The sequence below is a fragment of the Trichogramma pretiosum genome, unplaced genomic scaffold (assembly GCF_000599845.2).
Source record: "Trichogramma pretiosum strain Unisexual culture from Peru unplaced genomic scaffold, Tpre_2.0 scaffold48, whole genome shotgun sequence".
Taxonomy (NCBI): Eukaryota; Metazoa; Arthropoda; class Insecta; order Hymenoptera; family Trichogrammatidae; genus Trichogramma; species Trichogramma pretiosum.
Window position 1 is genome coordinate 366,048 of NW_019641228.1, and position 26,942 is coordinate 392,989.

Consider the following 26,942-nt stretch of genomic DNA (forward strand, 5'->3'; position numbering starts at 1 on the left):
TACTTCAGGTTTTTGTACATCCAATGTTAAGGTGAAATATTATCATTAGTTTAAATTTGTTACAAGAACATTTTTTTTTGAAATAACATACATTTGGATTACATTTGATTTATGTTAAAAAATAAGCACATTGTATCGGAGAGCAAAGCTTTTACAGATTGGAAAGTTCTAAAAGAAAACTTTGATGCAATTATCATAAATATTGCGTTGAATTATTGCATCCTAAATAATAATCAATGGAGTATTTGGTTTGACTACGATTATAAAAAAACCTATTCTGAAGCTCGTTTTGCATCAACTATATATAAATTTCTTCTATTATTTTTTCACTTGCTAGCTTAAATGCACAATATATTATATAAATATATAAATGATTTACGTATGTACCAATTATCGAGTAAATATTTGAAAATGAGGAAAAATTAGCGGTTTATACGTCATAGCACATGTAAAATCATGGAAAAAAATGTTCTTCATGATTAATCAAATTTAATCTTTCAACTATTTTCTTGTGCGTTATTACTTTTCATTTACAGTTTACACCTATTTTTTACTGATAGATGCATCCGAAATAATGCTTTACTTTTCTTATCGCAAATGTAATCTTCAAACTTATTTTCATAGGAAAAATGCATCTAGGAATAAGAAGTCAGTTTTTACGTAATTAGAAATGCATTTTTTCATTTACATATGAACAGATAAAATTAAAAGTTGATAACAAAATAAAAAATATATTATCTATTGATTACCACTAGACGTATATTAAAATCAAGGGCACATAAAGAATAAAATACATTCTTACGTACATTCGAATGTGGACAGGTTTTTTTTTAGTTTTTCAACTGTTTATAGACTAAATCACGCGCAACTAAAAATCAAAATGAAAGCAAGCTGATATAAGTGCACGGTTAAGAAAACGATCGTTAGTGTTAAAACGTAAAATAACTAGTTTTTCAAAGATCAAACTTTTCGAAGTATTTCAAATGCGTGGAATTTTTGATTTGAGAATTTCATTTTTATTCTTTTATAAATACTAAGATTTCGTTAAATTTTTAATCATTAATACAATTGTGTATTTTATAATTTATAAAATTAAAGATACAGTTTAATGCACCAAAGAAAAATATTAAACTTTTTGGAAACTTTACAGTGCATATCTTATTATTTCACGTAATTACATGTAAAAAAACTCAGTGACATTACAACAATCGGTAATATTTTATAAAAACTTATACAGATTTAGTTTGTATTTTTGAATTCAAAATTCTAACTACATGAAAAAAAAATACTTAACATAGACAAATGACAAATCTTAGTAAAATTTGCATGTGATTTTAAAAATTATGCATGCTTGGATGAATAATAAAAATTCGAACATTGAATAATAAATAAAAATAAACCTAAAATACAAGCGGCGATTTAGACAGCAGTGACCCGGGTGGTTGTTCCCGCGGGCACATTGGCGCCTGGTCACGCAACGTTTGTTGCACTCGTATCGTGTTCATTCCAACCTTCGCTATCGCATTCGGATTCCGAAGCTGAGTCACTATCGCTGACCTCCACAGCCACACGCCTCGCTAAAATCGACGCCACATCGTTTAGCGGATTCCCTCGTTCGACCTCTCTGTGCTCATTTCTTTCAACTTTACGCAGTTTAATACCTGAAAGAAACGAAGAAAGATTTAAAAATAATTAATCTAACTTAGAAGTCTCATTATCAGACTAATTTTTAAAATTCTTCAATCTTACCATCTCTTATGGCTTTGAGTAAGTCATTTCGTGGATCGACAGCCGCAGGTATATTCGGATTCACTGGTTTTCTCAACTGTCCATCAACAATACTCTTTAGAGGCTTCAGTTTCGGTGGATTGTTGACAATCATTTTGGCAATGTCACCGTTCGTCAACGGATGAGGAGGTAGAGGCTGTGGTTGGCCAATTGAATCTGGACCATTGGCTAGTGGTGGCGGTGGGGGTGGCGGCGGCGGTGGTGGTATATTGCACGGCGGTGAATCGGGACGCGTAACTGGTGCCGGGTCCGGGGTCGGAGGAGGCGGAGGCAGATCCTGCACCGACGACTCCGTCTCGTCGACGCCCAACTGCACAATCTGATGATGACCAACCATCATGTTGACTGGCATGATTGACGTCGGTGTTGATTGGTGATTCGGCAATGGGCTGCCAGAGCGGCTACCGTTGCGCTGGTTCAGCAAATGCACTGGGATCGTTCCTACATAAATGTACAAAAAATGATCAAACAACCTTTTCGAACATTACTCGTGAGCATAAAAAAATCAAGACGAACCGTTCATTGCTGGTGGCGACATGGTTTCTCCAGGTGGCGGCGGCGGAGGTGGCAGAGTCTCTCTACCAGTGCTCATTGATCTACCCCTCGTAGGTGTGTTATTGGCCGAGTTCATGGTTGGTGTGTTGGAGTTGCTCGACGCGTTACTCGGTGGTGCGGGTGGTGGCTGCGATGGCCGGTTTCTACCACCTCGACTGGGCGTACCCGGACCTCCTGGGCTTTGGTACGTGTCACTTCCCGACTGCGTCTGACCTGGAGCATAGTGCGAACCGTACGCACTGTCTTCGTATCCCGACAGCTGCTGCGAGACAAAATTTTATTCATTAAAATAAATATTTTGCTGGTTTGTAGATCAAAAAGCAACAAAAGAATTAATAGTGTACAATATGAACCTGTCCGCCGTAATTAGCAGTGCGGTAGTGATCGTTCATCGCGGCATACATCATCTGCTGCTTATCGGGTTGGTGATTCGACGGGTAGCTGCGAGTCAGCTCGATACTGTTGGGCCGGGGAGGCTTGTTCAGATCTGACATGACCATGTCGAGAAGCGCTTCCTCCGGCAGCTGCTGCTGATGAGGCACTCGATACTGCACGGTCTGTGTAGGCATGATGTACTCTCCGTGGCCAACTGCAATTTGTCGCTGACGCTCGCGCGTGTTGTGCGGTTGACGTACGCGTTTCTTGTGCCGACCACCTCCGTGACCTGCGTCGCCGCCACTGGCGTTCCGAGGCCTGTGCGGCTGTTGCGAAAAAGACAAATCAAAGAGATTAATTTTTAGCCAATTTGTGTTTTGCTACACGATCAGGCTTATGGGTGCTAATAGCTCAATCTTTAAGAGGACTTCGAAATGGAATAATGCTTGTATGACAAATTTTCATGTGATGATGTCGTTTGTGCATGTAAAACTTTATTTACAAGGTTTTCTGAACATTTTCAAAGAACTAAGTTGCACTTTTACGTGCAATTACTACTTTCAAAAATATCCTTGAAAACTCGAAGTATTGGACAGTTTTAAAACGACCTTTCCTCGAGCGATGCTTACAATTTAATTGCATTGCAATAACGAACTTGAAATACGGAGTATTCTGAAGCATATTATTGTTTAATGAAAAAAATGTAAGTGATTGTCGAAAATAAGCAAAATATTTCAAGCATCAGTGTATAATGTTCTAGCGACAAATGTACACTAATCATCTAGCAATGTCTTTTTCTAATGCTAAATTATGGTTGCTTTATAGAAAGTTGCCAGTTCTTGAAGCTTTTGTTATTTGAATAATATTCAAAAAATAGAAGTCTAGTCGTCAGTAAATCAACGTAACAAAATTGTGACAGCATTAATTTTTTAAGAAAAAAATTGGGTTTATCCTTTGTCAACATCACAATATCAATCCATGATTTTTCAAATTCAATCACAGGAGTAAGAAATTTATGCAATTTTTTTCAATTCCAATTCTACAAAAATTAAAGATTAAATTACATAATGACGTTTTGTTGTGAAAAAAGTTGTGGATTTTCGATAATCAAGTTTAAACAAAAATTAAAATTATGAAATATAAAAAATTGCAAAATTCATTTTACAAGTAGCACGTATTCTTACAATGTAATGTGATTAAAATTGATCTCAAATATTAACTCTCAAATATTTTTCGGTATTTAAACAATTTTTTACAAGAATAGCACTTAATACTTTAGTAATACAACTGCTATAACTATTTATTTTAAGCGAAGATTTATAAATGGCCTATCTTATCGATACAAACAATAGTAGATAAATATAGCTGGCTAATGAAATAGGATAACCCAGGCACAATATACCATACACATTTTTGTGTGCGTTGAAAATTGATTGAAACAGATACATGATGAATCGAGAAAAATGAACAGTTTGTCATTAAAAAGACAAAATAGTGCAGTGAAAAATCTAAGTTTAATTTCCAAACCATCGACTTGCCTCTCTGAACGGTTCGGCATATTCCGATTCATCGGTCTTTTCACGATACAACCATTGTAAATGTGAATAGAATAGTTCAATGTTATTTTGTTGTTGTCGTTGTTGTTAACAAAATAAAGAAATTATATTAAATTAGTTTTGTTAAAATAATTTATAATTTAATCATTGTATATTCGATAAATGTTATGGCATTTTTCAGACCCTGAATTGGCTGAAATTCGAGGGCACATTTAATATTATTTAAAATAATGCCAGGAATAAAAAAATTGATCGATAATTTTGCGATAATACCTTCTTTCCCCGATCATGTAACTTCTTCTCGGTGTCCTTGAGCATTTCTTGACTCCATAAGTCGAAAAAGTAATTCGGATCAGTGTAGAACTTGAGACCATCTTTTCCATCCTCTCTGCAATAAAAGTTAAAATTAGTCGTATGCTTGAGAAGGTTTTCAAGTCCTATATCATAAGATGTTGCTATAATTCCTGCAGAGTGGAAAATGAATAAATGACGTCAAAGTGACGGACCACAAGAGATTAGAAAACCAAAGTAAAATTTATCAGTTTTCTAAAGGGACCAAGCCCCGTTTTATTTGAGAAATAAGCTATTTAATTTTATTAATTTAATTGGAACTATAATAGGTCCAATACTTTTATTCGAATATATCGCATGATCGAAAGCAATGTAACATATAGTACACTGATTCTCATCACGATATTTCACATGAGACGGGCAAATACCCGTTACTCCCTGTCTAATGCTTATATAGAAGAAGCTCATTACGATAAGTTGCAGTTCAAAGTGTTCAAAACAGTTATTTCGCGAATGCTTATAATCGTGACAATAATAATAGCGCGGAAAATCGCACCTATAAACGTTGAGCTTGTCGAGAGGCGGTGGTGTATCGCACTGATGATAGGTCTCCATCATGGCGGTCGGCATCGTATCTCTCGAGACGACCTGCTGATCGAACACAACCGAGCTCTTGAAGGCCTTGCGCATGTGAATGTCTTGCAGCGAGACTGCAATGCGAAAAATGTCGTTAAAAACAACGATTATACCATTCGAGAAACTTGTACGAGTCTCGATCGTTAAACAAGAGCAAGAGAAAAATGTATTAGCTCACCTTCTTCGACGTTGCTATCAAGTTGGGTAACCTTGACCGCCAGTCTGTCGATTCTCGCCTGCAGCGAGTTGGCCCGATCGCTAAGACCGTGCGCCTCTTTAGCCAGCTCGCCGAATAGGTCCTCGGCGTGCCTCGACAGACTCGACAATTGCCTTATGGTGTTGGCCAATGTGCCGTTCGTCACTGCTTCCAGTTCGGAAGGCAGAGGAAAGTGATCGGGTATGGTACCCCGTGCCACGTGCACCGGCTCGACTACCCTTTTTGGCAGCGGCATTTTGTTTTTTTTCTTCTTCGATTAAATTTAACGCTATACCTGCGACTAGCGATTTTGTCCTTTGACCCGTAGTGTTTCGGAAATTCTTTTTCTTAGGCAATTTTTCTTATCCTTGATTCAGGGATTTTGGAGTGAGCTGAGCAAATCCCTTTTGTTGCCCCACCTCGACCTCCACCCTTGGCGACCTCCTGTCACCCTTACCGCCGCTTATTCATCGATAATTGCGGGATACCTGTAGGCAAACGGAAGTAAACTTTAGTCATGCTTGTTATGTAACATAATAATGATCATAGTAATATAGAAAAATTGAATTTTTTCATGTTGTGATAGTTCGTGTTTTCTCATTTTCAGTCTTATTTGGTTTACTGAACTCATCCAAATTTATATTTTTTCAATGTTATCTATTTTCATTTTTCATATAAATGAGACCATTTGTGTCATCGATATAATTCATATCATTATCACTTAAGAGAAAAGAGTTTAAATACTTTTCTTGCCGAATTACACGAATTATTAAGCACCTTTAGCGATTTGAATCGATTTTACGCTAGATATAATTTACCACGTTTTCGGCTTAATCGAGCTAAAAGAAAAGGATAAACACAAATGAAGAGGCAAAAAAAGTTTCGTCCGCTGCTACATTCTGTATGCACTTAGTGTAATTTAACGCCACATACGAACTTGATTTGATAAAGTATAGGGTGCAGCAGAGTTATACCTACACATGCTTTAGTACTTTATGTATATGTAGCAGTCAGACTAATGCTCAATACCACAAAAAATTCTCAGGAGGCTTCATGAGTCACTGGTATAATATTGAATATGCAAGGAAAACAGAAAGCTTATTTCGGGTGTCTACAAATAAAATAGCATTGAAGAAATTATAACTAATGTGTAATTTTGAATATACAAAACATGAGATGATTTATCAGGTAACATTTTCAACAAAATTTAAGCATAAAAAAGGGAAAAACAAGTTGCAGGATATCTATTTTGTATGCGCATACAGCTGCATGATAACTAACTGGATATTGCATCCGTTTTTAACGTGGGCGATCAAGCCTTACGCGCACTTTACAATGTCTTCGTACTATTATTTTACTAATAGGATACAGTATAATCCGGCGTTTTATATCGAAATATAATATTATTTTCATACAACTCAAAATATACAGGGTGGGGAATAAATATGGAAACCCCAGGAAATTTCGCAGAATAAGTTGGGGAAAAAAATCAAAAACCTCATACCCGACGTATTTTTTCACGGGGAATCCAATGGTGACCTTGAATTTGACCTTGAACATGACCTTCAAGCTCCAGCGACCCAAAAATCGATTTTTCAAATGTAACCCCCATTTTTTATTGCAGATTTGAAAAGAGCACAAAATTTCACGTCAAAATGTATGTTTTGTTTTTTTTTCAAGGTCATTTAGGAGGCGGTACAATGAGAAAAAAAGCCCTTACTTGAACTTAGTTTTAGGTTAAATTGGGGTTTTATTTGCGTCTGTAACGCCCTTAAAATGACCTTGAAAAAAAAAAACAAAACATACATTTTGACGTGAAATTTTGTGCTCTTTTCAAATCTGCAATTAAAAATGGGGGTTACATTTGAAAAATCGATTTTTGGGTCGCTGGAGCTTGAAGGTCATGTTCAAGGTCAAATTCAAGGTCACCATTGGATTCCCCGTGAAAAAATACGTCGGATATGAGGTTTTCGATTTTTTCCCCAACTTATTCTGCGAAATTTCCAGGGGTTTCCATATTTATTCCCCACCCTGTATAACAAGGAAAATTGAATTTATGAAACAAGTATATCATGATCCTATCATTCATTAACCTCCTTCGCACCTTTGATAATCCTCTAATCTGGTGCATTTTGTTCTCCCTCACTCGGTGTTATATATTTTTAACTTTATCATTTACCAGCCGCATATAATATATACATAAAGCGATGTAGGTCGTGCGCCTCGTCGAGGCTTAAACGACAGACGACGAGAGTCAATATAGTTGCCATCTATTGCATTCCAGCGATGCTTGGGCTGTTATTACATACGCGTATTTGTAAAAGTCTCATGTACTTATTAATGCATCAGAAGGAAAATATAAAAATCGGTAGAAACGATACTACATGAAAGTTTTTCAGCCCTGCTTTAACAAATGTTTTGATATGGATTACGTACATTTAAAATAATAATAATAATTCTTCGAGAAAGTTTAGCGTTGAAGCTCGAAGTTTTGAACAATTTAAAAAGTTAAACTGCAGAAATAATATTCACCGATATGATCCATCTTCAAGGAAATGTTAGATCGATAATTGTCGTAACAAATAAATCAGTATCAATTGTCACTCATTGTTACGAACTGGTATTAATAGCATTCATGAGTAAGGTTACAACTATTTTATTATTATGCCTCTTGACAACTCTCATAGCCCAATTGGTATTTTTTTGTATAGTAAAAATCACAGCTATGTGTAATTTTTTAAAGGAACGTAATAGATGTTTCGTGTATATTGATAATTGAGAAAACCTTAATTGATAAATAACATTTAAAGTAATAACATTCAATGATTATCAAGCTAAATGTTTAAAATATTTGATGATTATTTAGAAAGCACTTCGAAATTTAATTGACAAAATACATTTTACATAATCAGAATTTCGACTTATTGAAATTTTTAAATTATATAATAAAACTGTCAATTAATAACGGTTGAAAATATCAAATTGAAAAAAAAAATAAATGAGAGTTTTTCATCTTCGAAACTTTATGCTTATCAATAAAAGTTATCAGTTTACTATAACATCCCATGGCCATCGCATTGATCATCTCTTTTCTTTAAAAGTAGACGTATAGAAAAAATTTGAAAGTCTAATACTTGTTTCATAATAAATTTGCTTCGGGAACAATTCTTCGTGTTTTAATAGTAATATCACAAAAAAGCTTACAATGACCCTAACTTTAGTTATTTTTATGTAAAATTAACCACCTATTATGATAAGAGAAAGTCGCCATACGATTTATCAAAACCTCAAATGCTCTTCATGAATCATGATAATAAACACGTGAATTAATTTTCTTCCGTGCTTATCCGAAAATCACATAAAGCATCAAAATTCTTGATTGATAGTATTTAACTATGAAACTGCGTTTCAGCAAAAAAAGAACTGCATTGCACTTAGAACTTGGCAAAGTTTAGATCCGCAGTGTTTCTTATTCTAAAAATCCAGACGCGTCATCAGTTTTCGGCTTTTTCAAACATATACACACGCGCAAAGTAAACGTGTGAACGAACTCGCAAGTATTACAAGATCAGGAGGCGCGGTAGCGCAACGCGGTATACATGTGTGTACGAATGGCTCATGTGTGTGTACGTGATAGGTACTGCACCGAGCTCACCCACTCGAGCACATTTATTCGCACACACACGCACATCACATCTATACGCACACGTCTTTTCCTTTTTGTACAGTATATACCAAGGCGCGCAACGCGAATACCGTAATTTGTCCGCCTTTTCGTGTTGTTGTTTATTCTCTTTTTTCTCGCTTCTTTCATTCGTCGTCGCATGCGTATATATATGTTGTTTGCTTTCGCAAGGAGATGCGTATCTTCAGTCGATCGCGTCGAGGTCAGAAAATTATTTTATCTTTTTTCAACTTTTAAAAGCTCGTATAAAAATATTGATGCATAATAATATCAGAGCTTGTATGAATATGAATGTTTACAATAATATTTTGAATATTTTCCTGATTAGCTACTTAGATTTTTAAAGAATAAAAGTATAGGCAGAATTTTTCAATTTTTACACTGGTTTTGATATTTTTTAATAAAAAGTGAGTGTTAAAAAAGTAAAATTAATCAATTAACATAATAAAAAAGAATAATGTCGATATATACCAGCATTTTAATGTAATTATGGTAAGACTTTTTACAAAGGAAAATAATTTGAACAATCTAAAGCGAAGATGATCTTACGGATAAGTAAGAGAAAGTGAGAGAATTGCGAATAATGAAGTCTCGAGTGCCCACATATACGTACAGGCACTCATGAGGCCGTTTACTTTGGCTGTGACAAGCTCGATGTCGATAGTTCGTAAGATGAGGAATGAAGTGTTTTTAAAACACGTTATTGTTTGCAAGCTATTACAATAAAGCAACTGTACGCCGTTAAATTCAACTTTAAGCTTATGTTTTTAGGGTCTTTGAACTAGCGAAAAAAAATTATTTTCCAAGCAAAGCTGCTGCAACTGGTAATTCTGAAACTACAGAGCCGTCTCTCGTTCCACTGACATAAAAAAATTACTAACTGGAAAATTCACCTGGAATCTCATGAAAAATAATGCTTGTATATTTTTTAGAGAAACTTGCCCGCTTAAGTGCGTATTTGCATAGATGCTCTTCTTACACGTGTTATTCCCTCATTTCTATACTATACATGAAAAACCGCAAGGCCTCAAGTGAGCGTTCGTGCACGAGTACATGTGTATGTATGCATGAACAAAAGAGAGTTCGAATAATGTAAGCTCGAGCAAGAAGCTAACGAGTTGTCGCACAAAAAAAACTGCTTACGACCCAATTTTTCCTAATCTTTTATACCTAGAATATTAATTAAAAATAGATTAAAACTGTCCCGAATAAGGAAAAAATTTTGAAAGCTCGCAAAAACATATATTAACTAAAGTTTGTTCGACAAAAGTAAAAGTATGCTAAAACGTTCAATAGAAGCTTATTAGCTGAGATTTAAACAGATCGTATCGTCGTCCTTGTAACAAAAATTTGTTTCAATTTGTTAAAATTGGTCTGAATCAGATATTCAGGATAAACCTTACGTAATTACATGTTTTTATGAGTAGAAAAACGAACACGTTGAAAATTATATGAATAATTAAATACAAACTAAATTAAATGGCAGATTCACTCCAATTTTAGTTTTATTCCTGAAAAAGATGTTATGAAGAAATTTTTCAAATCAGACTAAAGTAAACTGAGTTACAGGTGAAAATTGCGCATTCATTCTTGATGGTACAGCCGTTTCAATTAATTCGTATCATAACTTTACAAACTCTATGACTTAACATCTATAACAAGAGTGCGCATTATAAAATGTCAGAGGAAAACCACAAAAACGGAAGAAAAGAGAAAAGGAAATATCAATGCCACAGTAAGAAAAACCTATATATATTATCCGCACGCGCGTCCTGCACTGAGCATAATATTTTCTTTTCTTTTTACTCTTTCGCGGATATATGCAGGCATCAACAAGGGAAAATGTTATCTTGCCTACAGTGGAGGTAAGCCATATTCTACGTACACTTGGGTCACGCTCGAGGAGATCTTTTGCCTGACTTCGTGTCTTTTTTCCCTCATCGCGATTGTATACTTCCGGAAAGGAATGTACACCGCGCGCCAATAAAATCATATACAGAGGGAGCTGTATCAATTTCTCTTTTTATGTTTCATACGTTATTGTTTTTTAATTTCGATTGTGTAAGCATGGACATTTTAAATGATAAATTAATTAACTCAGTCACAAAATATATGGACACCAGATTAGTAGACTCAAACGTATATCATTAAAAGAATTTAAGGTACATCTTCATAACAGATTCTAGAACGAGTAACATACCGATTTTAATTAAGATATGCTATCTTTTGTCCGCAGACACTAGATACATTGTCAAATAGTGAGGGGCAAAACCAGTATTCGAAATAGAATGGAATTTTGAATATATGATAGGTTTTCATCTCTATAAGTACATTGCGTATGTTTACTCTGCCTTTTGAGGTTAAACAATAATCAAAAACAATCATTTTCTCTTCAAAATTTCAACACACTTTTTATTGGTCCGACGAACAATAAAACAAAAAAGAACTATTTATGCTGATCAAAATGATAACTAAAAAATAAAATTTCTTAAAATCTATAATACATTATTTTAAATGAATGTATTTTCAGCAAAAAGATTTGAAAAATAAAGCTAAATTTAAAAAGCATAAGCGATTAGCGATTTGATCATAACTAGAAGTGTTTTTACAAAATAAATTGTATAGTCCATATAATAAGTATATAGACATACATTCCTACAAATAAGCATTCAACCGCAAAAAATAGCATGCGCGTATGTTATTCATGGGTGCAGGTGAATAAGAAAAAGAAACCTTTAAAATGTATAGTTGACTTTTTGCACGTGTACAGTACCATGTGGCATTAGCATATATATTTTTATAGTCAAAACGATGCATATGTTAATGAATGTCTCTATTTAAAGTGGCTCGATACTTATAAAAATTACAGTACAAATTTGAAGATTCATAACCGCGTGTTTGCAGCTCAGGAGACACCACAACCAATTTGCCGCTTTGCAGAGTATTTAAACATTATCATAAGTAAAGCCGGGAAATAATTTAATAAAATATGTAACGTCAAAAACATGTAATATAAGAAGCCATTTATAAAATATGACAAAGGTTCTACGTCAGGTAGGATCTATTGTCAATGCTCCCTATTTTAAGAGCTATTACTCATCGGCTAATCTCTCCGACACATAATTTTTCACTTGGTCATTAAATATTTTTCTCAAAACGGTCATCAAGTTCTACTTTTTTTATTTTATTTGAAAGGTAATAGTTGATAAACTTTTTGACGCAGTTTGTTTACAAATGAAGTAGTTTTGCATTTAAGAGAGTTACCAACTAGTGTTAAAATTTCGTCAAATTGTTTATTAGATCTTGTCTTCAATCATTCAAAGTATAAAGCCACCTCAAAAGACCTTAATATACAAATAATATACCAAGACCTTTGTTATTTTTTTCAAAGTTCTGTATTACTAATGATAATACATCAATAGCATTGAGAAGGAATCTTATTTTACAACAATTTCCACTTGAATTTTGGTGCAAGAATGTTACATTCAAGCACTTATAACACGATAAAAAAAACAACAGCGATTATAATGGCAACACCCTACAAATAGTATACTGTAGTCATCATACATCATTTTACGTTGTAGCATAAAGTCACTATAACGTTTATCTTGAAACAACACGAGTAATCTGAGAAAATTATCTCAACGACGATTCGTATTTAGTGCTAGCAAATTTTTTTTACAGGTAAATTTTTAGCTTTTTGTATCATAAAAGTATGAAGAAAACCATTTTAATTATAACTAAAAAGTATAATTAACAATTTTAAACTTTATATACTTGAAACATCACTGTATTTTTTTCAATATTATTATAAAGGAGCGAATCAGATGGGATTTTACTAAACTATTATCACATTTAAATCTTGATGCGAGCATGTAAATAAAAAAGTCCGAACAAGCAAGTTATATGAATATATTCACACGTAGTCATGCAGTGTATCAGCGCGTGTATATCTAGTATTGCACCTTAAGTTCTCACGCTAGATACACCTGACTTAATTTTTCGCACTTGAACCTATGTATCTCGCTTTTTCATATCGTCGCCCCAGCGCAGGAAGGTATCTATTTCCAAGCTGTAGCAAGAAGGATACTTACTCGCGCGCTGAGGCAAAAAGGTATCTAACTCGAGCGAGAAGCAAAAAAGTAGCTTATTCAAACGAAGTGGCTAGAAAGTTTTGACGCGCTGAATTTAGGTTGGCAACGGAGCCGTAAATGATAAAATTTTATTTCAACATTCAACATTCAACATTTAATTCAAAGCTATGTAAAGCCGATAACTTCTACTTTCCTTTTATAACATACAAAGTTCTCTATAAGTGGCAAATTGAGTCGAAATCGCGGCGAGATTGATTTGTTTGCTCGCCTTAAAAATGAATGAAAATCATTACACTAGCTCAAATGTTTTTCCTCTTTTTTGCTCTAATACAAAACAAAATTTTATCATTTACGGCTCCGTTGCCAACCTAAATTCAGCGCGTCAAAACTTTCTTGCCACTTCGTTTGAATTAGCTACTTTTTTGCTTCTCGCTTGAATTAGAACCTTTTTGCCGCTGCGCTCGAGTTAGATACCTTTTTGCCTCAGCGCGCGAGTAAGTATTCTTCTTGCTACAGCTTGGAAATAGATACCTTCCTGCGCTGGGGCGACGATATAATGTTCATCGCCATCTGCAAAGAGTAATTTTATGTAAAAGTATCTTAAAACCTATTTACAAAAAACAATTATATTAATGCAATTAAAATCTTTTTATGAATAATAGTATATTTTCGCTTTCTATCTTACCATAAAAATTTAAATTTTTTTCACGAGTTCATTATGTAGCACAGAAAAATGATAAATCAGATCCATGTATTCTACAGTTTATGCATTTTTTGCATTTTTTATGCAACAAAAATATTTATCAATTATCATAAGGCATAATTTTCAATTCAAAAATACACTTTTTCAAGCAAAGAGGAAAAAATATGATGTAAAGTGCTTTGAAAAATGGTTTCAAATATAACAGAATAAATTAGCCATTGAACATTTTAAATAACCCCTCCAGCTAACTATTATGCTTGTCAATTCAGTAACCGCAGTTCCCCCGTACATAATATCAAAAATGATTTCTCTCCTCCTATCACCAATACCAGATCTAATGACATTCCCCACAAGCGGAGTGCGTTGTTTCATAATGAAGTGTCTCTTTGAGTACTTTCGATTACGTGAATTACGTGACGCTTTTATTTCAAGTGTTATTTACGAATTTATTGCCAATAATATAAGTTTTCTTAATTGTATATGTAATCGATTGGAAAAGAAGCGCACGACGCAAAAACTTGATACAATAGCGAGGCCTGAGCTGACATTTTTCTCTCTCTCGCTCTTTGCTAGCACAAGAATCTTTGTAAAATGAGCTGTCCCGCAAGTCTCGATCGTGCACCCGCAGCAGCCCTCAGATTACTAAAAAGGCCGTCATCGTTGCGCACTTTGAAAAATTCAAGTGCGTGGAACGGAGACAGAAAAAAACAATGATCGACCGCCGTGCACGTTAAATCGATGACGCAGGAAGAGATGCAGCGGCAACACAACGGAAACGTATACACGACGTGCTCTGTATGAAATATCTCTGGTTGCGCGCGGCACAACAGACACGGAGTATATATCTCTATACTTATAGAGCTCCGGATGGATATCGAGATTATAATAAACGCAGATGAGAAGCGCAGTGCGGATAATGAGAAAGGGAGTCTTCTCTCGGCGAAGGCGCGATGATGCCAGAGAGCGAGCCATTTTGCGGGATGAATTATGCGGACGCGCGGAATATTGCAGAAAGCCAGAAAATTGGTACTCGCATTGAGAGAACATGTGTAAACTCGCGTGCTTAGTCAGGGAATAAAGACCCCACACATACACAGGCGCGTTGATTGGCTTCACTCCGATGGATTTAGCGCGTACAGCATATATGTAGGTTATTATATAGACGGCGGGGCGAATCGAGTTCAATGCGCAGTTGACGGTCAGACGTGGGGTTGACTGAAAGAGAGAGAGAGAGAGAGAGAGAGAGAGAGAGAGAGAGATAGAGAGCGAGATATGGTCGTGCTTGGTGCGGGTGTATTCGGCCACGCTCTCATAGTTTCGCTTAGCGCATGAAAATCGAACGATTTCTGTACATTCGATTTAGCTGAAAAGATAATTGATTCTTCCACACAAAAAATTTACGTGTTTTTTTTTTAACACCTGATCTACTTGTCGTTGATTACATCTGAATCGCGCGGAAGCTGTGAAAAATACTAGGCCCCTACACTTATGTACACGTATACGGGGCGCACGCACAAGATAGAGAATAGAAGCGCACGATATAATCAAGCCGGCCGGCGAACGATCGACCGACCGACCGACAGGCAGCACAGCTGTGGCTCCCTCAAAATTCTATAGCCCCGCGGCTGCTCTCTTTCTCTCTCTCTCTCTCTCTCTCTCTGGCCCTTTTTCGCAAATGCCAATTAAGGTTGCAACTTTGAATCATCGTAATTGGCTTCTCTACACGCGCATCTTTAGCTTCCTTTCTGCTTTCGTCTATATATTGCGGTAGATCGGAGTTCGTAGGAGTTTTAATAAGCAGCGCGCGTTGCCACTGAAGGTACTCGGATAAAGAAGCGCGCTTATGGGTATCTGCTAAATTTAGCATGCAAAAGTTTAGGACGAAAAAGTAATTTGAGATCAAAAACGATCAGTCAGTTGTTTTTTGACTATTTACGCGAACGAGTGAAATAACACGCGACTCGTGAATACACCCGAAGGAATGAAGTAACACATGGCTTGTGAGTACTTATTTCAAGTTGATGTTTCATTAATGCATACACGCGAGTAAAATCAAAATGAGATTTTGTCTTTTCTGTAACATCGCCTCTTATATGTCGACTCACAGTTAGAAATTGTTTTCAAAATCAATAGCCTACTACATTTCGTCATACGCGAGCTTTCTCTACTTCGCAAGACTCGAATTCAGAACATTCGTAGTGTAGTACTTATCTTTCTACGCGGCACCATAATAACCTAGCGCTGACCAGGCACTGACATATTTTATCGAATTTCGATTATGCTCAAAAGTCGCCTACCGATACTAACCACGACGACGCATGATAATTGTCTTATCGTATCGTTATGAGTATAATATACAATTTATTGATTCACAGGTTCCGAGTCGCGAGTTATTGTTTGCAATGTACGTTTGTACGTCGACACAATCGTGAATTCTCCTTTTTCGCTCGTCTCTCGTTACGAATCTTCAAGTCTTCTAAATATAGCGATATGCTTACTTTTATTTCAAAATAATGGCGCACAAAAATCGATATGAAGCATTCTGCAAGTAAGTAAGGTCAAACGTTTCAATATGAATTTAAAGCTCGTTCGGAGCAATGGACAACCTCTATTTTTAATACGCATTACAATGAAATCAACAGTTAAACTCTCAAATGCGATATTGAGGACAAGAGATTGAAAAAAATGATGACAATGCATCTTGTCCTTATACATTTGCCGCGCCAGACAGTAAATTCAGAGATGAAAAATCTGGTAAAAAACTTATTTACTCGCTCGATGAGATAAAGAATGGCGCAATGACGCATAGTCGTGAATGAATCGTTTGGATGTAATCAGCTCACTCTACTACAGCGTTTTGTACATTTAAGAGAGGAAGAGGAAGAAAATAATCACGGTATGAGTTACGTTTAATTCATTTTTCGCTTCTTCTATGAGTTAAAGGGCGAAAGCTTCAGCCGTCAGTTCGAGAATTTCACGCACCTCAGTTAACTCGTAAATTTTTCAATGCATTTAATTCGCGTAAAATTTCAACGAACAACCAAAGATGATTAAAACGCAGATAAAAATTTCTTTTCGTCATTCGCACGGCAACACGAAAAAAGGAGAATTACAATAAAAAAGGTCATTTCACCCACGCGACCTGAATACAACAAAACACCATCGTCTTCGTCGTCGAGTATTATATGTAGTGCACATGCAGACGTGTAAAGCAGTCTTTTGAAAAGCAGCTGCCTAGAAACTTGAATAATATTTTTTGCTCTCCGTGCATCTTTTTTTCTGTTCGTTGCATTAGATGAGTAAAACGCGAATATTTAAGTTCGTGCAGCAGTTACACGCAAACATACAGATGCACACACACACTCTTGCGTATATTTATGCGTTATTATGAATACTACTGCGACAGTTTGAGAGAACGTGAATCATCCGCTATCTTGCGTGTATTTACGTGCCTTATATGTGTAAGCGTTTGTATGCGAGTGCCACACGCGCGATTCCATCATGCAAAATTGTCCGTTCTGCTGTTGCTACTGTTGCCTACACATCGTAAACGTGCTGCACGCGCAGACTGGACAACATTCGATTATTCAACGCGACAACAACGCATTCTTTTACAGCTCAAGCCAATGACATGATATTTTGAACTATAACTTTTGATGCAGCAGCTGATTTTTTATTCATATTTATAAGTATATCACCGAACTTGTGTCGCACGGAAAACAAGACGTACCTCCCACATCGGCGTTGTCCCCCTTCGGACAGAGCGATATATATTCACACAGACAGGCAAACAGCAGCAGTAGCGACTAGACGTTATTCGTATCGTACACATAGACATTTTCGTACAATCACGCCTACTCATTGCGATCGTTATTATGCTCCTCTCGACGTTCTATGAGCACGATGAAAAAGCGGACAAGTATACGAGTATTTACTGCGCGTGCAGAGAACACAGAGGCCGCGGCGGCGACGCATCTAGTCGAATAATTCATGGAATTATTAAATGAATACTCTTTTGCAGGGCAACACGAGCTGACTGTGTGCGTGTGTGTGCGCGAATGAATATATACGTATATCGCATGCCGCGCGGTTCGCGCACACGCGGACGAACCGTACGGCCCTGCCCTCTTTCAAGGATATGTCGTCGTCGTCGTCGGGCACGCAGCGCAAAATATATATAGAATATGCATTCGAGCCGAGTGGTCTTCGATACATCGTTGCATCGGTCATAAGTAACGCGCGAGAAGCCGAGAAATGCATCGACACCTCCCAAAGGATTAATCAGCGAATTTCGTCGCACTCGGACAGATGCTCAATGCATAAATATCGTGGGCATAAGCGCACGAGAGCTGTGCGAACGAGGAAGTGGGCGTTGCGAATAAAAACTCGAGTCTCTCTCTCTTTTCTCGCATACACAAACGCACGTACACACGCACACTTACTCATACTTCACGTCTACATGTATACACGGAGTCGGGCGAGTTAGCGAGGAGGCCGCCTTTGCACGAATTTGGAGTACGCATTCGTGCATCCGTATTTTTCATATGTAAAATTTACCCCAACACAGGCTCGTACGTGTATGACAGTAAGATAGTAGCAAAGAACGTAAATATCGCACAGAAGCCTGGAAATAGACGTGTATCGTAGTACTACTCACCATATTGGCCGGCAGCGCCGTGCAGCTTATCCAGCAGCAGCACCGGCTGTAACATAGCTCGAGAGGCATCTATGTACGCACTCGCACTGACACTACGTTGTGTATATGTAGTTGTATTATATACGAGCGAGGAGCTTTTTCGGCCTTTACGGAGTTTTACTCGCTCTCGGCTTTCTCCGACTACGATTTGATTGAGCCGATTGTTGACACATACACACGCGCAAAGAGGCACACGTTATATCACACAAAGGCGCACAGTCGATGAACGAGAAAGAGAGATATAATACGCACTCGCGTTCACGCGTAGAAAGAAAGATATAGGCGACGAGCTCTCTCAGCGAGCGAGAGAGGCACGTATATGCTCAAGGAGTTTTCGCTTGCAACTGCTACCGACCAACATCAGCAGACGCAGCAACACATAACTGGCAGCTCGCTCACATCCTTGCTTAGGACGTCTATGTGTACAATCACCAGTGTGAGAGAGAGATAGAGAGAATAGAGAGGGAGACAAAAACACTGTTAACACGACTCCCTTCTTTTGCATAGACACCAGCAGCTCGCCGATAAACGATAATTATAATTCACGCGTGCGATAACTGGACGATGCAACGATCACCGTTGACGTGTATTCGTCAGCCTCGTTGAGGCCTCGTTAAGGCCTCGTCGGCGGGTCGCGGCACGACTGTCTCGCTCTCTCTCTGCAGACGGTGCGGAAAATGTTGTGCACTCGCGCACCAGCACACACACATAGACAGACACACACGCACTGTATACTGCGTCTGCGACGTCTCCGAGAGAGTTCGGAGCACCGTAAACTGACCGCTAGCCGCGCGCTGCAGCTCGCTGTGCCAACAGAGTATATACACACTACATACACTTGCAAAGCTGCACGCACACAAACACAGAGTCCGGAGTTTCGCAGGCCGCAGCACGAGTCGCGACAGCCAAAGACTTCCACAGTTGGGTTAAAATGGCGTTTATCGAGTTTATATGGGAGCCTCTGCTATGTTGGTGTGTGTATACACGCAGAGATATATGTGTACATGTACGCCGCGCGCCGCAGCAACTATATATACGCGAGAGCTGCTGCTGACTTACACTCTCTGCGGCTGCTGCTGCTGCTGTTGGCTGCTTGTGCTTCTGCGAGAGCTCGTGAGAGCGAGTCGCGCCGTTCACTCATACACGTAATGTTGCATTGCAGCCGAACCGAGAGCGGCGGTATCGCACGCTACTTACAAACACATGCACTCACACACACACACTTTGCAGTATACGCCGCTATACACGTAGGTATATAGTTATGCGCGAGTGCAAAAGAGACCGACAGCCATTCCCGTTTTCACGATAAAAATTGCAGAGAAGTCTCGCGCGGAGCTTCGAATGTTCGCCGCAGCTGGCCGATAGCGCGCTCCACGGCAGCTCGCGAAATTCACTGTATGCGGAATAATAAGCGACTTCGAAGCAGGTGCTGGATCGCTGGATCGCTTTTTTACCGATGCGCCGATGGCTGAGAAGGAATTTTCCGAATTTTCCGTGTTATGCCTACAATCAACCAGCTAAATTAATTTATTTGTTTTCAAAATTAATGAGATACTGTTCGAAACAAACGTTTACTTGGTAAGACGAATTTTCAAATTACCTCCTAATGAACTCTTAAAAATATTACCAAAACCATTAACTATCCAATTGATGAAAAATTATTATTATTTCAATAAAGCATTGTAATTTTTAGTATCGAAATAAATGATTGACACTGAATTGATAAAATCTGCATGTTATCATTTGCAAAATCAAGTATGAAACGAGCTTTAAACTTTGTCTATTCATTATCGTGGTTGTGAACACCTCTCACCTCAATTCTCATGCTTCAGCCATCAAGCCGCCAAACACCTACGTCTGCCGCCTGCTATTCATATTTCTCTACGCGAGTGTATACATTCTATTGCATTGTTGTGATAGGACGCAATTATTTGTTTACACTTGCTCGTTTATTTGACGTAAGCAACAATTTTTAAGTTTATTCATTTATAAACATGGCAGACGAAGCTGAAAATGTGAGTAACTTTTGTAAATTGTACAATTTACCGAAACTATTTGCTTAAAAAACCTAAAGTAACCTCAAATGTATGAATAGGTACCGGCTATCAATGTCAAAGAGCCGCTAGATTTAATCAGACTCAGTTTAGACGAGAGGATTTACGTCAAAATGAGGAATGAAAGAGAGCTCAGAGGTCGATTACACGTGAGTTATTAAAAATATTTACCTCAAAGATTATAAATTACAAATCATTAACAAGTATTATATTTTAGGCATATGATCAGCATCTGAATATGGTACTCGGAGAAGTAGAAGAAACAGTGACAACTATAGAAATTGATGAGGAGACATACGAAGAGGTGTATCGTACCACAAAAAGAACCATCCCTATGTTATTCGTGAGAGGAGATGGTGTTATACTTGTATCCCCTCCAAGTATGAGGGCAGCGATATAACTTTTTAAGTTACTGCAGCTTTCTGCGCAGTATAAAGAATTAAAAACCATGTATGTAAAATTATTTTTATAGACAATAATGTTTACTTGATAACTAAGGATAAAATATATAAAATTTTAAGCTGTAAATATGAATTTTTGGTGATTTTACATACATTCATTACAGATTTTCAATATCCATGCTTGATAATATAAATTAAATTGCATATAAATTACATTTTATCAAAGCTTGATACTAATTGTGCAGTTAAATCTTCAATTTGTTGTTCTTTGAATGCAAGCATAGTTTCTAAGTGATCAATTCTTTTCTGCAATGCACAAATTGTATTTGTTTTTTCATCTGATTCCTTTTTGAGCTTTATAAAAACTTTACGAGGTACCATTTGATTCAGTGAGTCTTCAGGATTTGAAGCATCCAACTCTAATGTTCATAAAAACATGATTATAAGTAAAATTATAACTAAAAGAATTCTTAAAAGCTATTCATTTTAAACCAATAATACAACCTTCTTCGCAATCTTTGAATAAGGCATTTCTGTCTGCATTGCAATCTTTGATAATTTTTGTTCTGATTTCATATAAAACTCTTTCTATAACTCCAGGTTGTGATTGAGCTAGTCTTTTTATCAATTCTGGACTTAATTTCATGTTAATTTTTGGAAAAACTTTTCGGTTCAAAGTGCTCCAATTATCAATTTTATTCATAGTATTACTTGCGGGTATATAATTTTTGATGTCAACAATTTTTGGATAATACCTCTTCAATATTTCAGCCATTAAAACTAAAAATCAAAGAGATTGAGAAAAAAGTATGCAAAACAAGAGCAATAAAACGAGTTCGATTACCTCCGTCAGAAAAGTCTCTCGTCACATTGCGCTTTGGTCTGGAAAGTGGAATTTCATCCAACCACGCGTAAATTTCACGAATATCATCACCTCTCAGTTCTGTGTCGACATTCATGTTAGGTTTACATTCACATTTGTGGACATTGAACTTGACTAATTTTTTACCTCGTTCTTTAAACAAGGTTATACAAAAAAAAATAAACAAACGTAAATGTTATACACTGCTCGTTAAAACAAGTATATCTCTACACTTCAGTATATTAAACGTCAAAAAAGTTTTGAAAATCAATGTAAAGTTAAAATAAAATTCTATATTTTAACGTTGGAAATATTTTCATTAAAAATTAACAAACAAAGAGCGTCTGCTGCGTTATTTATTTTGAGCTTTTCATTAATTTAATTGTTTTCTATGATACCCTATTTTTTTATGAGCGATTTGATTATTAATTTATTATTAATTTATTATTAAGCGAATTTATTATTAATTAAATTTCAAAAATTTTAAACACAATAATAGTAGTCATAGATTGAGTAAGTGGAGACCAATTATCAAAAAAATAATATTTTAGTTGTAATGGGCAGGATAGATTAAAAATTTGTTAAATTCGTGAAATTTAATCCAATTTATTTTGACATTTTTTAAATAAAACAGCGTCGTTTTCAATTTTTCTCGATATTTGCACATTCGACAAGTTTCGAATTACGAAGAGAGAAGAGTAGTAATCTCCAAATACACAGAGTCATTCGGGGCGCTGTACTTTGAAAGTAGTTTAATTAACTTCTGCTAATTGGTCGAATAGCTCGGATCGCGCTCGAACACGAAGATAATTCGTAAAAGTACTCCGTTGTTTTTGCTTTTTTGTTTCAAACTGTTCACAGGAAGTAGTTGATTTTCAATGATTTTTCGATCACTCCTAGGTATTTCTCATTGATAGCTAGGTACAAAGGTGGTATGCTATTACCGTCGAGTGCATTTGTATAGTTGCTACTTCAGTATAGTTTGACGTTACATTGAATCATTACTATCAGTTATATGATGTAATTTTGTTTTCTCCCTTTTATTGACTACATAATTCAGATTGACATCCTAATTCTCTTCACTGAACTCAGTAATCTAGCAGGAAAATATAGCAAACTACTGAAAATAACACCGAGCTTGCACGTGTTCAGATTTACGAAGATAATAATAATTTTTAGAATTTTGTGAGTTGTCAGCATGTTATGTTTAACAGAACTGACTATCAATATTGATATCTATAGGTTTTATACGATAATTTAATGTTGAAACAAAAACATTTTACAAAGCAGTTATCTTTCATTTGACATGATTCAATTGACATCATTCGTTCCATGCAAAATTAATCAAAATAATATGCAGTTTTTATCTTTTCAATATATTCTATGAAGTTATAATTCTAAAAAAATAATGGTGAACGAGTATTTGAAGGGCTAAGAAAATTTAATTTTGGAAATAGTCTGACGCATTTTTGTAACTCATATACAAAATAGCTTGCGCAAACGAATCAATTTTTCATGAACTATGCATTTTTAGCAATATCGTACCAGAAATTAGTTTTCACATGCCCACGCACCAGTTACAATTTTTGGTGAAATTAAAATTTTTTTATGCGACAAAAAGTCGACCATTTAGATATATGATGCAATGAGCTCGAGAAAAGGTTCGCTCGCAAGCTCGAGCTAATTTCAAACTAAAACTTGGAAAATATGACTCGCGTGTGTTTTTGTTCATTAGTCGGCCAACCTTCTTCAAAAATAATGTGAAAAAAGCTGCGCAACTAGCAAAAATGTCCCACGTAAATTAAAGCTCAACCATTGATGTCGTTCGTAAAATCGTGTGGTATTGCAACACCTTGTACATTACGACAGGCAAAGCATATCTGATGCAATGTTTCATTCCGGTTTGTGCTTTCAAAAATAATCTTAATATTCTTATTGCGAAGGTACAATTCTTGAGCCGTTGAAAATTGTTCAAAATGCAACTAAAATTATAGATCACTGACCAAAATAATAGTTATAAATTTATAACTAAGGATTTGTCGATCGCATAAATTTTGTAAGTCGTAAATTTCAAAAATATCACCGACGTTTTTTACGTAAATGTTTAAGTCGTTTTGGCACACAAAAATATCGAAACGTGATAAACTGCAGCTTAACGTTGTCGTTTTTTAACTTTTCACTTCATTCTCTGAATATTTACGCCCAAAGTTGCGAGAACTACGAGGTTGCAAGGTGCTCTGATTATTTTTGTATGAAACGCGTAAGTTGAAATATGTCTACTAAACACAATGCAACGAAGTGACTGCACTATTTACATAATTTGATCGCTGCTGATTAAACCAGTACCAAATATCGGTTCACGTTCGAAAAAGAATTTCTCTCTCGTGAGCTCGTAAGCAGCGGGATACAGAGTAAACGCAGGACATTGTACGCGTAGCAAAGAGGCGTCTCCTTGTATCCAGTGTGTAATTGAAAATTTGCAAAGCGTGTGAACTAAACAACCCTTGTACTAGCACCGAGACCCTATACAAGCTTTTAATAAACTTGCTACCCGAGTGTCAGTGTGTTGCATTGTGGTATCGAGAAAAGCTCTCGCTTTACTAGTGTAAACACGAGCGAAAACAATTAAAATCTTGCGGCATTGTTAGGTTCGTGTATATAGGTATATTACTTTCATCGTGTATTTGTAAATGAAATAGCGCATGCGAAAGCGTCGTTTATTCGTGTGAGCGTGGAAAATACATGCATAGCGTTCGATGAATTCAAAAGTGTAAAATATCATAAACACGCCTGTGTATTATGCTCGTGAGATGATTTATGTTGTCGGTGGTGGCGACCGCACGGCGCGTATTATAGTGGCTGCGAGACTTAACAAATGCGAAACGCAGGCCCATTTTTCAAATTATCATCGCTTACACACTAGTCGCGTTCGCCTGCAGTATACATGTATTTATATTCGCTTCGTGGCTGCGGCAAACAATTCAAGCAGTGGCGGCGCTTACGATCCAAAAGCTCGAGCGACGATTGCCAGCCGCATATGATTTCATCGATGATCCGAAAAAAGCTCGGTCGGTCGGTCGCGCGCGCGCGCGAACTACAACGATAAATCGATAGAATTCCAATTTCTGCAGCTACACGACGTGGCTCCGAAAAACACTTGATTAAAAACTCGATGTATATCATGCGGGCATTCCGCATAGGCAGCAGGCCGATAAGGCCTATAACAACGTTTCAATCTAATCGCGCGCAATTACTTAGGTCGACGATCAGCAGCAGCGGGCAGCTGCGGATCTTTTTCCTTTCTTTATTATTCGCTTTTTTTTATGTCTCTCGAGTATATGGCTCAATCAAAAGCTTCCCAATGGTCCGAGAAAATCTATAAACCTAAAGTGTCGTCCTTGTGTATGCGAGCGCTCCACATATAGGCATGTATATATATAATAAACGACGACGTCGCCATCGTCCCTCGACGTATCCGTTTTCATGAGGAGCCCGTCGATATAATTCCGCTGAGCACGAACAACAGCCATACATTATTCCCCAAATCGTAAATTACAATCAGTACTGCTTGGCTACCGTATACAGTACGTGTTATTATGCGATAGTTGATTTATATTACATAATACACATACTCGCGCACGTTGCGCTGCGCATCGCTGCCCATATTCGGCGTTAGATATACGCACATCATCCTCCACGTTCATTCACGCGAGAGGGATGATGCTCACTCGAAAGAGAAGAGAAAGAGAGAGAGAGAGAGAGAGAGAGAGGGGCAGAGAAAGAGAGGGAGGGAAGAAAAAAACGACAGGTTCGATCTGTAGCTCTTTTTATTTCCAAGAGCTTGCACGCTTGCAAACGTAATTGTGACAAAGGCGCTAATCGATGATTCGATCGACTGTGCATTCTTCGGCCGTTTGTATTGTCGTGTTTACACTTGCAGCATCGCAAGTTTCTCTCGTTTGCTCTCTCTCGTTCTCTCTCTAGCTGTCCCTCTACGTTCGATGCACTTTTTTTTTATTTTCATTTCGTTAACTTTGCTCAGCTTGCAACGTATACGGGTGAAAAACTGAAGCGAAGAAAAAAAGCTCACTCGCGACGAGCACGTGATAATCTTGAGAGTTTTTCCAAAGTGCGCGCGGATGGGCGGGCGCGCGTGTCAAAAAGATATCGCGCTCGACGCCAAAGTTTTCAGTGCAGCCGAGCGCGTTCGATGAATCGACAAAAGTTAAATTGCGAATTTCGTTTACGCACATGTACCCTAGCTTTATATGCATACTCGGCTAAGAAGAAACGTCTGCGACGAAAGCGTGTACAAAGTCGTAACGTCGTCGTCGTCATTGCCATCGAGAACTTTGCCGAGGCGTTCGAAAGTGCAATTTAATCAAAATCCGCCAGAGCGAAAGGAGGAGGATCGGGCTGCAGCTCGGCAACACGAGGGCGCAACAGCTGCAATCGATAATTGAATACCCAAATATGTCTATGTAGCTAGCAGTATATAGCAATATCGATGCATCTCCTATTATTGGTAGAGGTAGTTCCATTGATCACGAAAAAAGAAATTTTTCCTCCTCCATATAGACGTAGACGTATACTGATTCGAGCCCCGTAGCAGACCTATTGCCCCAAATAGTTTTTCTCTAATTCTGTCGGGGTTGTGGTGCGCCTGTCGGAGGCCTCTTCATCATCCCTCCCCTGGCGCACGATGAACACGCAGAAAAAGGAAAAGAAGACATCGTAGGGAAGCTCATGGGGTTGTCAGGCGGCTATAACACACGGGTATAGTCGTACTACACGAAGGCAGTGGCGGCGGCAGCAGCAACAGACAAGAGCAAGAGCGAGAGAAACGGGGGAGAGACTAGGAGTCGAAGCTCCGAGCGAGAGGGAGAGAAAGAGAGAAAAAGGAAAGAGGATCGATGCCGATGTGATATTGCGCCGTCGCGCTGTAGTTGCCACGCCGCCGCGCAACGCAACGCAGCGCGCAGCGTACGTAGGCACCGCCGAGAGGCAGGCGGAGAGAGCGAGTACCAACAGGTTACCAGAGGCACACACA

General features: G+C 37.4%; 3 protein-coding genes across 8 annotated transcripts; 1 reads left to right on the forward strand and 2 right to left on the reverse strand.

The window, feature by feature from the left end:
- Positions 1–1,140: 1,140 nt before the first annotated feature.
- On the reverse strand, positions 1,141–19,888 carry LOC106650191 (wiskott-Aldrich syndrome protein family member 3). 6 transcript variants are annotated; one of them, XM_014368094.2, is made up of 9 exons: positions 18,537–19,888; positions 5,380–5,885; positions 5,122–5,275; positions 4,548–4,662; positions 4,257–4,292; positions 2,697–3,044; positions 2,305–2,602; positions 1,750–2,229; positions 1,141–1,661 (listed from the first exon to the last, which is right to left on the reverse strand). In XM_014368094.2, the coding sequence occupies exons 2-9, from the start codon at positions 5,651–5,653 to the stop codon at positions 1,471–1,473; spliced, it is 1,896 nt and encodes a 631-aa protein (XP_014223580.1). In that variant the 5' UTR covers positions 5,654–5,885; positions 18,537–19,888; the 3' UTR covers positions 1,141–1,470. The 6 variants fall into 6 exon arrangements, with proteins under 6 accessions (XP_014223580.1, XP_014223579.1, XP_014223577.1 ...); XM_014368093.2 differs by having other exon boundaries at positions 2,305–2,605; XM_014368091.2 differs by having other exon boundaries at positions 2,688–3,044.
- A 514-nt stretch (positions 19,889–20,402) lies between these two features.
- Positions 20,403–21,157, forward strand: LOC106650058 (U6 snRNA-associated Sm-like protein LSm3). Its single transcript, XM_014367839.2, has 3 exons — positions 20,403–20,590; positions 20,671–20,778; positions 20,847–21,157. Exons 1-3 carry the CDS (start codon positions 20,570–20,572, stop codon positions 21,027–21,029), a joined length of 312 nt encoding a protein of 103 aa, XP_014223325.1. The 5' UTR covers positions 20,403–20,569; the 3' UTR covers positions 21,030–21,157.
- A 70-nt stretch (positions 21,158–21,227) lies between these two features.
- On the reverse strand, positions 21,228–22,116 carry LOC106650057 (sperm flagellar protein 1-like). The gene is made up of 3 exons (XM_014367838.2): positions 21,875–22,116; positions 21,523–21,810; positions 21,228–21,449 (listed from the first exon to the last, which is right to left on the reverse strand). Exons 1-3 carry the CDS (start codon positions 21,987–21,989, stop codon positions 21,241–21,243), a joined length of 612 nt encoding a protein of 203 aa, XP_014223324.1. The 5' UTR covers positions 21,990–22,116; the 3' UTR covers positions 21,228–21,240.
- Positions 22,117–26,942: the final 4,826 nt, after the last annotated feature.